Source organism: Mya arenaria, chromosome 9 (assembly GCF_026914265.1).
Source record: "Mya arenaria isolate MELC-2E11 chromosome 9, ASM2691426v1".
NCBI classification, from domain to species: Eukaryota; Metazoa; Mollusca; class Bivalvia; order Myida; family Myidae; genus Mya; species Mya arenaria.
In genome coordinates, this window is record NC_069130.1 from 63,962,721 (window position 1) to 63,981,771 (window position 19,051).

At 35.9% G+C, this 19,051-nt stretch overlaps 1 protein-coding gene across 3 annotated transcripts; it reads right to left on the reverse strand.

Annotated features, from left to right (window-relative positions):
- Positions 1-1,838: 1,838 nt before the first annotated feature.
- On the reverse strand, positions 1,839-13,827 carry LOC128245580 (methyltransferase-like protein 22). Of its 3 annotated transcripts, none has more exons than XM_052963783.1 (9): positions 13,662-13,827; positions 7,196-7,600; positions 5,200-5,240; positions 4,725-4,869; positions 3,732-3,857; positions 3,241-3,330; positions 2,738-2,837; positions 2,415-2,522; positions 1,839-2,212 (listed from the first exon to the last, which is right to left on the reverse strand). In XM_052963783.1, exons 1-9 carry the CDS (start codon positions 13,744-13,746, stop codon positions 2,203-2,205), a joined length of 1,110 nt encoding a protein of 369 aa, XP_052819743.1. In that variant the 5' UTR covers positions 13,747-13,827; the 3' UTR covers positions 1,839-2,202. The 3 variants fall into 3 exon arrangements, with proteins under 3 accessions (XP_052819743.1, XP_052819742.1, XP_052819744.1); XM_052963782.1 differs by having other exon boundaries at positions 2,415-2,586; positions 13,662-13,806; XM_052963784.1 differs by lacking the exon at positions 13,662-13,827 and adding an exon at positions 8,575-8,781 and having other exon boundaries at positions 2,415-2,586.
- Between the last annotated feature and the right edge of the window lie 5,224 nt (positions 13,828-19,051).

Genomic DNA, 19,051 nt, shown 5'->3' on the forward strand with positions numbered 1-19,051 from the left:
TTTTGACATCTATGAATGTCCTATAGGTAACAGTGGCGGCTCTAGCGAGGGTGTCAGAAGGGCCCGTGGCCTCGCCCCTTAGTTGACCGTCAGTATAACCTTAAAAACACAGAATTTAACGTAAAAATGATACATTAACAATTAAAACGCTGATCATACAATGTTTCTCATAAGCATGTCCACTAAATACGATGTATCAAAGTATTCTTAAATGAAGGATCGAAATACATATGAGCTGTGTGTATTCAGTTACCCCTTTATACCACAAATGTCAATTTAAAGTGAAACTATTACCTTCTTCATACATCACAGAGCGTTGGAATAAATGGCAAATGATAGCTCTAATACTTCATTCGTTTCTGTTTATGTAAAAGAAAATATCAACCGGCGAACAAAATTTTACACTTTATATTTCGCTCCCTTTTAAAATGCAAATGCAGACCACGAATAAGTCTCTCGGATCCGGAATGTGTACGCATTTAATAACAATCTTATGTGGAATGTTTTCAAACAAGGAAATTTATTGCTTACACTTGAAACATGTTTCTTTTTGAGTACCGTTCATAAAGCTTTAGTCATAACATTCAAGGATGTTGTTTCCAAATTTTGTGCAAAAATCGATTGAATCTTAGTTCATCATTATCTCAGTAATTTTCATGTGTCCGTATCTGAAATGATGCTGCGTTTTCTTTCAGACTTGGGTTCCGGAAATCATTTCATCACTATTTGATAACCCACCGTTTCGATAAGTTGCTACCGTTCAGATAAGTAACCACCGTTCAAAGAAGTTATCACCGTTCAGTTAAGTTACCACAGTTCAGTTAAGTTACCACAGTTCAGTAAAGTTACTACCGTTCAGATAATTAACCACCGTTTTGGTAAGTTACCATCGTTTAGATAAGAATCTACAATCGTTTAGATAAGTTACCACCGTTCAGAGAAGTCACCGTCGTTCTGATAAGTTACCACCATTCAGATATGTTACCACCGTTCTGATAAGTTACCACCATTCAGATATGTTACCACCATTAAGATAATTTACCACCGTTCAGATAAGTTACCACCGTTCAGATAACTTACCACCATTAAGATAAGTACTACCGTTCAGATAAGTTACCACCGTTCAGATAAGTTACCACCATTAAGATAAGTTACCACCGTTCAGATATGTTACCACCGTTCTGATAAGTTACTACCATTAAGATAAGTTACCACCGTTCAGATAAGTTACCACCGTTCAGATAAGTTACCACCATTAAGATAAGTTACCACCGTTCAGATAAGTCACCATCGCTCAGAGAAGTTACCACCGTTCAGATATGTTACCACCGTTCAGATAAGTTTACACCATTATTATAAGTTACCACCGTTCAGATAAGTTACCACCATTCAGATAAGTAACCACCGTTCAGATAAGTTACCACCGTTCAGTTAAGTTACCACAGTTAAAATAAGTCACCATCGCTCAGAGGAGTTACCACCATTCAGAAAAGTTACCACCGTTCAGAAAAGTTACCACCGTTCAGATAAGTTACCACCGTTCAGATAAGTTACCACAATCTAGATAAGTTACAACCGTTCAGATAAGTTACCAGACTCCACCGTTCAGATAAGTTACTACCGTTCAGATAAGTTACCATCATTTAGATAAGTTACCACCGTTTATGTTATTTTCTTATCTATTTTTTACATAATAGATAATTTACCACCGTTCAGGTAAGTTACGAACGGTAAGTCCGCATATAAGGTTCCGCCTACTAGTTATCATTATTATATGCTCAAGTCAAGCTAACACGTTTACAACAAAGGTAATGCAATACTACTAGTAACCGTTCTGATATGCTAACACTTTTATTCTCTCAAATGCAATTACAACATGAATTTATTAAGGTAAAAAACAAAGGCAAGGCATGAAACGCCTCATACAATATAAATTTTACTTTTCCTAACGAAGCGTTGGAAAATTAAAAATTTGAATAAATTCCAAATGTGTGTCTTAAAGTCCTTTGAGGTAACTTACAGTATCTATTTCGCACCGAAATGTAGTCAATAGCACGAGTGGTTAAACACTAACTTCCAAATGACAGTGTCATCAATATCCAGGAAAAAATGGTCCCAACTAGTGACATTAGGCTTGCGTGCGTACTTATATCGGAATAAGTGATCAGTGCACATCCGTTATTTTCCTTGAAAATGTGATCTTTAACAGCTCCTAAAATACATTGTTAAATATCAATTAATTACATAAAAGGTAAGCTTTCATAGAAATTAAACATTTCAAATGTTCAGCTATAAAAAAGACATAAACATGTATTTATATTATATTGTAGGTCTTGAAATCCAAAATGCGACAAAAAGACTACTAATGTTTTATACGAATCTATGTATGTCAACTATGTACAGCTTTAACCAACCATGAGATGGGTCCGTTGATACAGAAAACATTGTGGAAAGTCAACGGGCAACTGTTCCAAAGTGACATCACAACAAGAGGGTCTCGAACCGGAAATGATGTCATCCAACTGAAGTCGAAAGTAGTTATAAGCTGGGCTGACTTCTTGAAGGTCGGAAATAGTAAATACTATTCTGAAAATGAATTGGGTTTTTTGTGAGGCTGTTTTTTCTGTTGCTGTACTGTAAATACATGTAGTATGAAAGAAACTATAAATTGGACAAATGAAAAACGATTATATCCAAATATACTCCATAACATGTTTAATATAATTGAAAGTCTCACCTCTTTTCCAAAGCAATGTATGCAACTAGATTAGGCGTTCTCTCAGAGATCGCAAGTACAGTATTCAAGAACGCATCAGTCAAGTCAAAATCGTATACCACTGAAAAGTTAAGAAAAACAAACATCTCAAACTGAAAAATTATGAATATGATTGACTTTTAAGGGAAAGCTGTCTTAAGATACAGCTATCACACTGAAGGGGAGGAGGATACTCTCGTTTCGAAAGTGCAAATATAATTTCTAAATCAGGGTCTTACTTCTGCTCAGAAGAAGGGGAAATGTCTCAGCGATTCTTTCTAAATCTCGATTTTCGGAAAGCATTTTCATGTGAAGTTTCCCGTTCTTTATATTCAATTAATTCTATATTAAGATGAATGGTGTGGAACTCGCAAATACACGACATACATCCGGACAGCAATTTAGACTTTAACAATATATTTCTGATAAGTTCAAAGAGATGGCCTCCTGGTCTCCACCATGAACATCTGCAACAGCCGACTTACCATCGGCTGCGATGAGGACATCTATGTTAGAAATATTGGTGACGTCATCCTCACTAAGGTGAAATGCTGGGTCATTTCCGGAAGTTGATTCTAAATGAAGAAGGTAAGAATATTTCATATTGGCGCCAAATACGTGATTATAACGATTCTGAAACAAGTTTATACAAGATATGTATAACTCGCGTTGGCACTATAATACACGATAGCCGGTTATTCTTGTGTTGTAGAAAATTTTACCGCAGAAGCCGGAGGAAGCCAACTTGTCCGGCTGGTGACCACAAACAAAATTCACTTGGCGACAAATATCAGTTTAAAGTCGGTTATTTTTAATTATTTTTCTACATAAACAACAAACAGAATTCAAAAGGAGCTAATACAAAACGTGATAATTTATGTTAAAGATGAAAATATCGCAGCTGGTACCATAGTCTTCGTTTATTAGCATCAATGATCACCGTTCGCGTACTTTCTAGCCAAAAAGAAACACTTACCTGCAAAATCGCTGAACCAGTCAAGTTGACGCACGCGCACGGGACAGAGTGGGCGTGGCAATGTTGGACATGTGAATGCGCTTGACACGTTCTCGCGCGCTAATTGCAATACATTATCACCGACGTCTGTAAATAGTAATGATAAATGTGTATATCTTTGAAAATGTCCATGAAGCCAGTTATCGAAACTACGAGAGAACCATGATGCTCCTTTATGGGGTGCTATCCATCATTTCTCTAAATAACATTTGTTCTTTAACTGGAACCCGGAATATCTGTTAATTATTTACGGATCGGGAATTACAAGGACTAAAATATTGGTCGATAATTAAAATCGTTACTTTTTCGTTAAATCATATGTACACAATTTTTGAAAAAAAACTGTTATTTCCAATAAAACTATGTGTTTACTTTTTTGCAATAAATAACCTCATCAGTAACAAATGTGTAGTTTCTGTGACGTGAATTACACCCTAATAGCATATTGCTATCTAGACATAAACATATCTTAAATGTATTACTTTTAGTCTTTGCAAATACCATCAAAGCATAAAACATAAATACAAGCTATCATTTAACACAAAAGTTATACAATTCTATAATTAAAACCAATGGCTAGATTATATCCTTTTTAATATATAAATTAAAACGCTAAAAGATTGCAATGCAATTTAAAATGACTTTCAAATTAAAATAAATAAATACACACACGTTTCTTTTTCATGAAAATTCCCAAGAAGACCACGACACGGTGTTTTGTAAATTCATTTGGAAGAACACGACAAATGGTTGATTAGACATAGTACTTTCACATTAAATAGAAGAAACAAAATACCCCATAAGGGGAGAGAATCACTTTCTGATCCTAATAGTGATTCAATATGGCTGACGATATGTGATACATGCAGGAGGGCGAGGAAAACATTCACTGAACGCTACAACTTACGTGTGGAACAGGGATCACCCCCACCCCTCCCGTGCAATTACAGGTACCTGTGCAGTAGACAGACGCTGCATACATGGCGGCCACTATCGAGCTAAGTCCTGCACCCGCACCCAACTCGACCACGTGACGGCCACAGATGTCCGCCGATTTAGCACACAGAAAATCACTTAGCAGAAGAGATCCGTTCCATATCTGTGGAGCAAGTTTAAATAATGATAGTGCTTATAAACCATTTTCATCGTCTAAATAGTAATTTACCCATTCGAGAGAAAATCGATAACGCTGCAATTTTAATTCTAATATCTTACCTTATTCCAGTAAGTATCCTGTCCTTATCATCAAATCGAAGCAAACATATCTTAAGGCAGTTAATATAATAAATCTAGTCAGTAAATACTCAATATAACAAGGGGACACGATTATTATTAATATAAAATAGAAGTGAATGCTCATATATGTTGTCGGGAAAACATACAAACGAGTAACTCAACTTATGACCAACAGTGATCAATTCAATATTACCTGCTCACCAACATTTTTCAACGTTGTCGCTAAGCGGTGTTCTGAAAGGCAAAGGAAACTGTTTTTAAGGAAATCATGTCGTTGTTTTGTCTCAATTCAGCAACACGATCATACAAAGCTAACGAAACGGTCAGGAGTGCCCCCAAAGTCGCACCCTTTGGCCAAAAGTTTTGTGGAGATTTTCTCAAGTATATCGCCTCTTGAGTTCATTAGATTTTTCATTTAGGTTTCGATCCAGAGACCTTCTTTTTGAACATACATGTAGAGTACTAACAAGGTCTTCATGAATTGGTATGTATACAACCGTAAACAGCCTATTAATTGCTAGTATTGACAAACATTATAGATATGTTTCATGAACACATACTGACATATTTAATATGCAATCGTTATGGTCACTTAAACTTGGCTGGGGGCATCTGAAAGTCCCCCCCCCGCCCCGTCATACATCTTTAGAGCTCTTACAAGATCTTTATATTGTCTCACAATTATTTGAAATATCAGACTATACCGTGAGCAGCACACATTTACCGCGTTGCATTAAATATCAATCAGGGCTAACAAGAGGGTCAGGATTGCCCTCTGTCAAATTTTCAAAAGCATGTGGCCTCTTGACTTTTATCAGATTATCCATTCATTTTCCACAAGCGACCAACTTTTGAACAGAACGTACTCATTTTGTGAGTGCTAGCATGGGCTTTATGAATTAACTCATACACTTTTGTACACAAACTTTTGCTATTAACTTATCAAGAAATATATATATATATATATAAATGTTTCATCGAATAATACTGGCAAAAGCCTGGGTTATCGTTTTAGTCACTCAAAATTTGCCGGGGGATGGGGGGGGGGGGGGGGGGCTCTCAAAGCTTTAGAACATTTACGAGGTCCTTTATTGTCTCACAATTATTTAACGCAGCAGATTATGTATGTTTTGCTAACATTTGTGTGTCCTGCGTTTGACCTGGCATATCCAATTGTAAAGCTGTCTCCCACTAAATTAAACCTTAACCAGAAATGTGTCCATAGGACACGGATGCCCCCACTTCGATTTTTTGTCACAGAAAATAAGCCATAATGATTATTCAGGATAATCTGCACAAGGGCAAATCCTTTTCAAAAATTAGATCGGATAAGATATTTTTTAAGTATTGTTGGGAAATAAAGGGCCCTAACTCCTAAATGATTAAAGCGATTTCCATGGCTATCGAACTTGATCAAGGTATTATGGCCACAAACATGTGTTAAAAGTTTGGTGAGGATTGGACAAACAGTTTTCAAGAATTAGATCGGAAACAATCTTCGGGACGTATTTTTCAAGTCTTTTTTTGCAAATAAAGGGCCGTAACTCCTAAATGACAAAAGCGATTTCCATGGCTATCGAACTTGATCAAGATATTATGGTCACAATCATGTATGTAAAGTTTGGTGAGGATTGGACACATACTTTTCAAGAATTAGATTGGAAACATATATTTTTGAAGTATTTTTGGCAAAAAAGGGCCGTAACTCCTAAATGACTAAAGCGATTTCCATGACTATCGAACTTGATCAAGATATTATGGTCACAAACATGTGTTTAAAGTTTGGTGAGGATTGGACAAACGGTTTTCAAGAATTAGATCGGAAACAATCTTCGGGACGTACGTACGTACAGACAGACAGACGTACGTACGGACAAGGGCAACCCTATATGCCGCCACTTTGTGGGGGCATAAAAATCATGCTAAACTCGTTTCACGAAGACTGTAGTTCTAAGCTTTTGTTTGGTAGATCTAGTGTTTATACCCATTTGATACAATATTATAAGGTACCCGAATATCATCGCGACTGGGGCCCAAATTTGTTGCATTAAAGGAATCAACACGCATCAGGCAGACGGCGGATTATCTAAATATAATTTCGTACTCATTTGAGATTGATGCAAACTTTACCGCCAGTTGATCTTTGAAGAAGATTTTGATTTAAATTTAAAACACTTGTGTTGTTTTACTTATGGTGATGAAAAAATCCTCCTGTGCCTTCACCGGCCTCTCAACATCCAGATCTTTGCCACCATCTTGTGACGTCATCAATCTGTCAACTTCCGGATCCTCTTCAATTTCAGTTGACGCTAATGATATATCACATTCTTGATCATAGCCTTCGTGTGACACAATCAATCGTCCAACACCCGAGCAATCATCAATTCTATGTGACGTCATCGGTTTGTCAACTTCCGTATCCTCTTCACTTTCTTGTAACGTCACTTTCTGCTCACTGCATTCTTTATATCTTTCACATCCAGTAATATCCGCCGAGTTTTCGAAGGATAAATCAGCTTTAGATCCATCCGGGTTTTCATCGACCTCCAGTTGACCAACGAAGACGCCGGAAGGAAAAAACTGGAACCTTGTCACTGAAAAATGACCAATATTTCAATCAGCACTATAGTAATACATAGCATCATATAGGTGTCACGATCCACACACAGGTACAAATTATCGAAATACGAAAATGGTTAACAATATCATATAACGTTCAAGTGGAGGGTAAATTAACAATGATTGAGGCTCTTAAAACATCATTTCAGGGATGGATTTCCTAAACATGGCTTCAAATCGGTGTAAAAAATATCTAGTATCTTATTTCTTCAGATTGTTTTAAACGCTACCTGAAATTTCGCTGTTTTAAGGCGTCATAAGAGAGTTACATTTTATTGTGTCAACATCGCTTTACAACTTAAAAAAGAATTTGTTGCCTCAATAGTGCAATACAGTGATTTGCTTCATTAAAATGTAACTGCGAAATTCATTAAAAATATCAATGTATGATTGATTAATGTATGAAGTTTGTGGCTCTTTTACACCCAAGGCAATTAAAACACTTAATTACATCATATCCAAATTAGTTTACAGTGTATTTTCAATTTGTTACGCCTTCATTTTCAAATTCATAATTTAATAGGCTAAACAATTTGTAAAAAAGAAATAAATCTTAAAATTAGGTTGCGCAAATGAGGCTGACAAATTCTTTCTTTCCGGGCAGCTGGTTTTTATATTTGAAACATACCAAAATGAAAAAGACCACGTAAATGCGGACACAAATCCCACTTCAAAAACAGAAAAAATAAACAAATAAAGTTGAGGAAATATGCCCTCTAATCCAAAAAAACTGTTTCCAAGACACCCCTTAATGTCTGAACAAAAACCCCAGCAATCATAGAACACACCATTATGCCGGCAAACATATAATACATCAAAACGCGCCATTTCAGACCTAAGGGCTTCTGAACACCATATAACCACATTTATACTATATTTTTGGTTTTGGAAGTGGGTACCCATTCGAATATACGCACACAAATTGCGCCTCGTCCAACGCTTTAACTACCTTTGCTTCATTTTCATCTTTTAAACTTCTTTATGCGACATCCGACTTGACCTCCGTTGTTTACCCCGTTTTTACTACCAAGAGGACGATGTAAGATAATGTAGCCGATTCTGACGGAGCAAAATATGCACCAAAAACATATGTTGAAATCACCAACTACAAGTAAACGTAATTATCGATCAATTATCCAATATCACTGATTACAAACAGTACAGGACATAGGTAATGGAAAACAATGTTCGGACATGTTGTTAAAAAGAAAACAAGGACATGTTGCGGTTATGCAAAGTCATGACATCCTCGAAATGGTTATATAAAAGACAGTGAGCGCGGGTTCAATAACAAACACACATTATCTGTGTCGCTTTCGGAACTACCGTTTACTGTCAGTTAACGTCAAACTGCTCCACGCGTCGCAATGAACAAGCTACTGCTAACCCTGCTGATCGTTGGATGTCTGACATGTGCTATAATACCAGAGGCGGAAGCCCAAGGTAAGACTTTCAGCACCACGTGATCGTAATTGCTGCTTTGTTATTGATTGTGCTGTTTTCTTTGACATAGTTATATTCGAGCAAGCAGTTTTGTTAAAGAAGAAATAGAAGATCATTTATTCATCGAATTAATACATGCAACTTATTTGTTTGATTTCGGATAACATGAGCCATGATCAAAACATACAATGAAATTTTATATTGCATAAAAATATCAAACAAGTTACAATAAATTGTATAAAAATTAAAATCATTATGATACTGACGGGCGTGTAATGAACAGTTTACATGCTACTAATGATAAACATTTTAATTATTTAAAAATGCGATTCATTTGTACAGAATGAAAGAGAAAAACAGTTATAATACAGCAATATGCTATATATATGATAAAGTGAATAACATTGATAATGCCAATTGATTTAAACAAATTAAAATCTAGTGAAAATACTCAGATGAAGTTCAAATATCTTTATTAAAAATTAAAACAAAATATACAAAGCGGAATATTTACTGAAAAATCGAATGATATGCTTTATAATATTATTCATTTTTTTTTTGTGAATTACTAGACCTATTACTATATAAATATTATTCCAATTCATAATTTAACGGAGTTCTGCGTATATTCATTTTATAGAAATGGTGTATACATTTATATTTATAAGTCAAAACGGCAATGCAATCACCTATATTACATATGATGTCAATGCGCGGGCGTGTAGAGAAAGTCCTGTCATAATAATACATACATAGTTTCAAATCAAAGCACACTCAAGTAAGCATATGTTAACGCGGGGCCATTCGCCGGTTATAACTCTCTTTTATATTTCCATTCAGTTATAACAAATACCTTAGTGTAATAGTATCAACAAGTATACTTCTACTAAACATCAGAAAAAATCGCCTACTATTCTATAAATCAATACGAAAGAATTTTTTTTAGCGCTAATAACGTTATTATAAAGAAAAACAATATTCAATTACTAAAAATGAATGAAGCATAACCTTAAACTTAAATAGGAGTTATGTCCCTTCCGCCAGCCGTAAGTCGAGAATGAAAACACCAGGCTGGTACAGGGACGCATTGGTCATTAGTTTCAATTCAAAATATTTTTTGGCAACATATTAACCAAAGATCGCGGTATGTGTACATAATTATATTACAAAGGTTGTGTTAAAAGAGGGCATGATCCGTTGCAAACGTGTGATCTAGTCACTACAATATCCACGAGTAGCCGTGAACTGGGACGGCTTGATAGGTTCTTTCTTCCAAAATATTGTTACGCAATTATATGCCTAGTTTGAAAAAAATCTGGCTTGGTAATCACCAGATGACCAGCCAAGGTATATGGTTTATTTGCTTATTGTCGTTTAGGTCAGTGTTAAAAAGCGGCTGATTTAGTTATGCATTGACTGATCAATATTCATCGATCCGAGATATGACCGATCATAACAGACACCAGAGTGTTATACTACCACAGTCTTGGGTTAGGGGAGAGGACAACAAAAGGACGGTAAAACCAGTCCTCTTTTAAAATGTCGTTTCAGGAAGAGGTTATTGGGGTGGTGGTGGTGGTGGTGGCGGGTCTTGTCAATGCCGATACCGCTGCTACCGCGGTGAGCGTTGGAGCGGTCGCTGCGGCTTTAGAAGGGTGCGATGTTGCCGGAGATGGTATGGAGGCTACTAGGTGAATGTACAAGGTACAAACTGACATGAATTGCTAGCAACAGGTTAGCACCATCATTGTCGGCTTGAATATTATTTCGATAAAAGCTAGCTAATTATACTGGGTGAGTACCTAAATCGGAACAGTACCTAAATATGGAGCACCCGTTATAAAAGCGTTTTTCAGATCGAGATCAGTTTATTTACGATTTTAAGCAATAAATACACTTGCCTTAGATACAAGTTCCAAAGAACACAATACTCCGGTAAGTATTTCAAACGCTGCTATCATTCAAAGTTTTTCATGTTCAACTGCCAATTCATGGCATGCGGGGGAATGTCTTCATGCTTGCCACAATCACACCATACTGGTACAGTCTGTATTTTTTTTTAACTTAAATCGTCGAATTTTACTGAAAAAAATGACCCCCACTAAAAGCTGGAAATAAAATGAATTAATAATTTACTAAAACAAAACATGTAGCAATAATTGTTGAAAGGATACATAAGAATAAATAAAGACATAAAACTGTTCCATATTTAGGTACTCCGAGGATAAACATGGTAGTTATTGACTGTGCGGTTAATAAAGTACTTTTCATGCAGATTGGAGTCCAAGACTTCTTGCGGTTAAGCAAAATATCAACTGTAAACCTACTCAAACGTAGCTCGTAACGTGGAAGTGACACTTAAACAAAAATATTTTAAATCACAGTCTGATTCAGTATGAACTGTTTAAAATGTTTTAGTAATTTAGTTTATCAGTTCGGAATGTTATACGTAGCATGTTGAATGTTTAAATTAGTAATGCGTACAATATCACTGTTATAAATAAGTAAACATATCATACATGCTTTTTAAATTTTCAGACCAAAACAACGACAGCCGAGGGTGTGTTTCAACACTTTGTCATGGACATGTAATAAAGAGCTCTAAAATAAAGCATACCATATTTATAGTAGTGTTAACTGTTCCAAGTCCATAGCGATACACAAAGTTGTCATCACTAGTCATTCTCATTTACCAGAAGTTTGATAAGGATAAATCTTACACGCAAAGCATCATATCACGCTGGTGTATGAAAATGTTACTACATGTACTGTAGTGTGCATGCGCATTTGTACAGATCTATCCTTTACAATTATCTAAGGCCCAAAAAAATGTTTGTTTAGGGTAACCTTCCCAAAATTTCTAGGTAGGGTAGGTAGGGATTTTTTTTTTTCAAAATCTGTCGTAAGTTCAGATTGTTTTCTTGCACATGGCAGTCTTTCCTACATTACTGTCATTGCCTGACTTTGTTTTATCATATAAACAATAATTCTGATTAAAATCTGCATTTATCCGCCCTTCGTAACTGTCTATTCGCTAACGAATATTTTTTTTTTGCTCAGAAACGGAAAACAATAGTTAGGGTCGGCGCATTTTTATAGGTAGGGTCGGGTTACCCGAAACGGACTTGTTTTTTTTTTAGGCCTAACCGTTTAACTATTTGTTAAAAATTAAAATACCTTTGGACTAGCGTATTTGAGGGGATGTCCTAGTCCCCCCCCCCCCTTATTTTATGTTGATATCGGATATGAACAATAGATAGAATACAAAATATAGCCCCAATTCTCCAAAAACAATGCCCGCAGTTGCGCCTCTATACACCAATTTCAGCATAAAGTATTAGTCCAAATAATTGTACGTTGACGGATTTTTTTTAGATTTTTGATATGGCAAATCCTTCACGTACAAATCGTTTAGTATCAAAAGTGGGTAGTTGTTCCGATCAGGATTCCGGGTTAAAGCATATAAGAGCTTAAGAGCTTCCGGTGGTGGTGGTGAAGGGAAGACGTGAAAATATCGGTGGAAGAAATCTGATTTTAAAAGGAGTGGTATCGTTAACCTGAACTGTTTTATTGTGATAAACTTTTAAACTAATCTTTTATTTAGCAACTGGTGTACTGGAAATGGCATAATTTCTATTGAGGAACAGGAAAAACTGAATACAGCGTAACGTGGGCGCCCACGAATTTCCATGGCGGTGGCGCCATCTTGGAAATAAGTTTTCTTCACTGAAATTAAATACAAGTATTACATAGGTAGTGTTGTGACGTGTACAGTGCGGGTGTACATATACCAGTGATACGTAAATAATTGGTTTAAACATTGGTGACGGTGATAAACCATACGTGGTAAAACACGGTTCTCCAACGTTGGAGGAAAGATACAGAATACAGAATATAGCGTCTATAAAATATCATAAAAACAAGAAATATTACCAGATAATGTTATTTTATATTAGTTCCATACACAAAAAAATAAATATCCAACTTAAAATTATGAGTTTGACGGCTTTTTTTCATTTCATTCTGTCAAAACATAACGATACATACATGAAGGGCACCTGCAAGGCTTTAGGGCACAGTTTTAAATCGCTCGAAACATTTCGGCCATGGCCGAGTTGTTACGATTGTAATAACGAGGTCTATCTCGAAGCTTTGTCGGAGGAGGCCGAGCTATTACGATTGTATCGAGTTGTTCCCCTTCGCATAATTGTTGTCTGTGTCAGTCAACTTTCGTTTTATTGGAAAGGTAAACAACTTGGTTTAATGCATTAAATGCTTGTTTAGTGCAAAATAACATTTCACTTACATGGTAAAATATGAATATAACTCTTTATGATCAATTTCAACCATAAAATACTTCACTTAAAACAATTTCAATATTTTTAAAACACCCCCGTTTTTTTGCACATTTCCCATTTAGACGTTAGGGATTGGAAGAATCCCGTATAACACGTCTATTATTTTAGATTATTTTAGACTACATAAAGTATGTAGTATAATTATCACGCCGACACAAAATATGTCTCATCTTATTTTATCAGGCTTATCTTTCTTTAAAATACATTGTAATCAGAGAAACCATAAAGTTCTAACCTGCATATTGTGTACCCTCCTGGCTCGTGTATTTGCAATTAACATGGACATCTGATAAATACTCAAAATATTCAACCTCTGTCATTGCACATGTATACTGTTAACAAACTTGGATTTTCCATGTTCTAATTATAGCCCTTAGGAGCACACAACACTTTCTATTCTTGTTTTTTAATACGGAAGTGATGGTGACTTTGTACTGATGACTGGGAAGTCATATAGTCAAGTGACTATTAGATAACAACACAAATGTTAGGTTATATATTTAATATAGAAATACAAGCTATGTTGTACAATTATCAAGAAAGAACTGCCTGCTCAGACCATGCGGGCTGATATATACAAGAGTAGTTATATAGTCTGTTTCACATTATGTAATGTGTATTAAGACATAATGGAACAGACTTTGTTCGGGGTCTGAAATGATAATTATATGGTCATTTGGCAGCACCACATTGCTAATGAAACTAGTATACTTTGTTTTGCTGTACTAAATCGCTATTTCACGGTTTAAGACCACTGAACATGAGTTGAGCAATGTAGATGTCGTTACACATTTACTAATTAAAGGGACTGTACACCAGATTGGCACCAAAAAAAGTTTTCTTCTGTAACGAATCTCAGGACAATTATTTAAAAAAATGTTTTACTCTTTGATATCATAATTGTAAAAAAACAATGCCAAAATGTAAAAAAAAATCGAGTTGGAAACTGGGTTTGAACAGGTGTCGCCAACATTGCAGTCCAGTGTTGTATCCACTGTGTTACGAAGGCTTACTCTAAACAGTTTGAATATTTAAGCCATAAACTTAACTTCACGTGATAACATCGACTAGCCAATCACGCATAAGTAATGAATTCTGGTAGATATACATAGTAATCTTTTTCAACGGAACAATACGAAAAAACTGCGAATAAAAAAAAATAATTGTAGACTATGTGGTACTTCAGTAAGTAAGTTTCAGTGCATTGTACACATCGATACCAAGTTAATGTCAGTTTTCGACGTTTTTTTATCGCTATTTCATCATACGGAGTACAGTCCCTTTAAGCAACATATAATATATAAGGATAAATTTGCAATAGAAAATTAGATTAGTATAAATTTATGCAAATAAAGTTCTGTACTGTGTCCCTCCAGGTGTGAACATGCAGGCGCGTAGCTAGGGCCAATTTGGGATTACGCAGATCGATGCCGTGGGTGTAGTAGGCATGGGATATGGGGTCGCACTCAAATTTTCTCTTCAAATAGAGCCTTGGTAACGCTTTTTGCGACTAAAATTGAAACAAAAATATGTTTATTTTTACCAATATTCTAATGTTATTGACATTAACAATGTGTAGTTTCACCCTTTTTGCATTATATGTCTTCTTTATATGCAATACATTTACGCATTAGTAATGGAAAATACCAATGTACATCTATTGATACAAAAACAAACCCCTCATAATCTGCCCGACTGTGGGTCGCATTGCCATTTCTATCTCAGGTCAGTTATGTATACAACTAAGATCCAACTTTACAATGAAATTTTGTAAGACATTTTAGACGTCATACATATATTACTATACAGTATATTGTAGGCAGAGTTTCAATTCTAAACAAGAAAGCTAATCGCCGGTGTTTCTTTTGTTCAAACTCGTTGATTACTCGCCCGACATCAATGTCTTTTTCACGGCAAATGTTCAACAGAGCCAAACCAGACATACGCTCAGTTGTCATCGTAGGTATCTCTTGACGCGGCGCATTGTGCTAAACGACCTCCCTGTGGTGGCTGTTGTGACTGGCATACACAGCAAAATAGCAAAACACCTATAAATGTTGTGATATAGATCTCTGTTAATAGCATCCAATGTGTCAGCCATTAATAGCGGCAATAAGTATTGTAGATGAAATAAAATCTCGGGTCGGGCATCGGGTATCGCACGAAGATGTAAGGGGGGGGGGGAGGATACGGTGGCCTACATCATCAAGTGACTGTTGGTCGTCGGATTAACAATTTATGATATTGCTGAACCGTTTTCGCTGAGTAGTTGAAATGGAAGGTAATCTGCTGCATAGTACCAAACATGTTCCGAACATATGAGTTATTTTAGGTATGAACGATGGGCTTTAAAATGTGTATATAAAGCGTCTGGAACAAGTTCCTTTATCCGAGTTTTTATCCCTTTGTTGCAACCAGACATGTAAGAGGCTCCATCGTTTCCTCGACCTCTCATGTTATTGCTGTAAAGTCTAGTCTCCCGTAGCTTTTCAACAAAGGCGTTAGGTAGACTTTCCCCTGAGGTAGAATCGCACTCCCAAAACTAAATGAAGTCTTCTCTGATTTCATGTTAAACACTGTCAAAAAAGCTAATGCAGTGTGCCATCAGTTCCATTGTATATGTATCAGTTGCCTCAACGGCAATGAAGCCAAAGTATTTGGCCTTACTGCATGGTTCTACTACGGCCTTCATGTTAATACCGCCACAAAATTCAATTAATTCATTTTGAATAGTGGGGTGTGTGTAATTTCTTCCAGAGTCACAACTGGTCAAATTGATTTTCCACACAGAACAATTATCTTCAAAATCGCTCACGGGATGGTCCGATTCTTCGTCACTAAACTGAATAAGCAGTGGAGATTGACAAATGCCTTGCTTTTGGTCTTTGATCAACCAAACAAGGTTTTCCGAAGCTATCATTCAGTCCCTATGTCCAGTTCATTTCTGATGCGAGCTGATCATGATATTTCGCCTAGATTACTCCAATCACTCACTGGCTTTGTACCAAACGCATTGCATTTATCTTTACTGCCAACCACATAGCAAGGTACACACACGACACTGTCGCCTGACGGAGAATACCACTGCCATGATATTAAATCCCGTATATTTGTCATAGATACGCCCACGAGGTGTCTATCCGGCTTAGACCACGTGGACCAAAACGAGGAGGTTTAGGTTCTTGTTCTTTAATCTAAAGCCTCATAAAATCCAAATACCATTTAACACTGTATACCGCAGACAATGCGTATTTGGGTGTGGCTCAATCACAATTTTTCAATAGTTAGAGAATAAATCTTTACCGTAGACATTGCAAGGCAAGGATTTTAACCTATTTGCCATAAATGGAATTGCCATATCGGAATTCCGTTAAGAGTCCAAGGACGTAATGGTTTTGAAACGGGTGGTCGAAAAACTAAATTGAATATTTTTTTTCGCATTAATGTATTTGATATTGAGATCGACATTAACATTTTCAAAGATTTTCAGATGTTTGAATAAAGCTACCCGTAAAAGTGATTTGGTAATGGCCAAACAAAAAATGCACTTTAATTTGATTTGTAACCTGTGGTTATGTTTGTTCAGTATTATTAACTGTTGTTTGATGAATAATTATCGTCATTGAACTAGTTACCATTGAACTAGTTACCAACGCTACTCTCTGCTTATAGAGGTAGGTAAAAAATATCTAAAGTGAGAACAGCATCATGCACAGGTCATTGTTTTTCGTAAATATGGCACAGTGTTTGGTGCAGTGGGAGGGGGGTCTTTTGGTGATAAAGTTGACTTGATATTTATACATCGAAGATACACCACATTCGGGGTTGAGAACGCAATCCTTGGACTTTCTGTATGCTTAGGCGTTTTTAAGCAATCATCAGGTTGTCTTAATATCCTATGAGTTCCAGCCAAACACATCATGCCCCGACCCCTACCTTGTGGGGTAAAACTTCTATAGGTACATTCCTTACTCTTAAACCATAGTTTTGTCGTAAACGACTCGAGTAAGGGTTTAGATAACTATACTTGAGTCATAATACTTTTCATATTACATATTTTTAGACGGAATTAACCACGATCAATATAATAAAAATAATTACATAAACAATAGGTGTTTTATGGACAAAAAACGTTTTTTTACATCGACCCGATGTAAATGCCGATGTCGGGCCGATGATGTGTTCCATATCGGCCCGACATCGGGCCGATATAAAATGTTTGCTGGGTTATATACTTCTGATGGTACAACGTGTATATGAGAAATGGAGTATTGAAATAGCGAATGCCGATTGGTTGGATTAGAGTGCTCGACAAGCGGCGCCGACTCGTCCCGAAGATGAAGGAAGCCCGGAAGGACGGTCACCGCTCGTGGATCGTGTATGACACGTTGTACGTGGACGGGAAGCCAGTGAAGCTGTAGGGACACGAGGAAGGTGAACTTCGAATTTTATCGTGGAACGTTCACGGACTATCCCGACAGAAGAAGGAAAGTTCTGGATTTGTTAATATTTTAGAACAATATGATATTTGTTTTTGATATGAATCTTGGTGTGATTCCGATAGTAAGATCGATTTAAATGGTTTTAAATCACATAATTTATATCGCAAATTTCAAAATAGATATGCTAAACGTAATAGTGGGGGGCACTTCGAACCTTTAATAATTGCAAATCTGATGAAAACCGACTGATACTTTGTGACCTTAAATCGATTTACAAAGCAATTTTAAAAAGAAAGAAAAATGTTGATTATAGAAAAAGAATGAATGACATCGAAAATCTGAGAAAATGTAAATCTAGAGATTTTTGGAAGCATTTTAAAACAAAAAGTTCCAACAAATCCAATAAAATTCCTCTTGACGAATTCCATAAATACTTTGAAAATATAAGTAACAATGATTTTGGTAATCATAACTTAGAAGCGGAGGATTTTAATGAACAATTTGATTTTAATCAACCAAATACAGTTTTCCCAGAACTTGATGAAACTATTTCTGTTGAAGAAATTAAAGTTGCTGTTAAATCATTGAAAAGATGTAAAGCATTTGGGAATGACTTTTTACTAAATGAATACTTTATTGAAACCGTAGACATTTTATCATCGCATATTTGTGACCTGTTTAACAATATATTAGATTCGGAGTTTTTCCCAGAGCAATGGACGAAAGGTATTATTATCCCCCTGCACAAAAAAGGTTCTGAATCGGATGTTAATAACTATAGGGGAATAACATTAGTTAGTTGTTTATCAAAAATATTTACTTCTGTCATTAATAAACGTATAGATAAATTATGTGACGATCATAACATTATTTCGGATGCTCAATTCGGATTTCTAAAAGGGCGATCTACAACGGATGCCATTTTTATACTTTATTCATTAATTCAGAATTATTTGTTTGAGAAAAAAAGATTATACGTTATTTTTGTCGATATGATGAAGTATCTTACTATTTATAGAAATGCACTATGGTTAAAGATGTACAAATGTGGAATACAAGGGAAAATACTTAGAATTGTTCGCGACATGTACAAAAAAGTCAAATCTTGTGTAAAATCAATGTCTTCATATTCTGATTTCTTTTCTTACGCTGTTGGCTTACGCCAAGGAGAAGTTATGTCTCC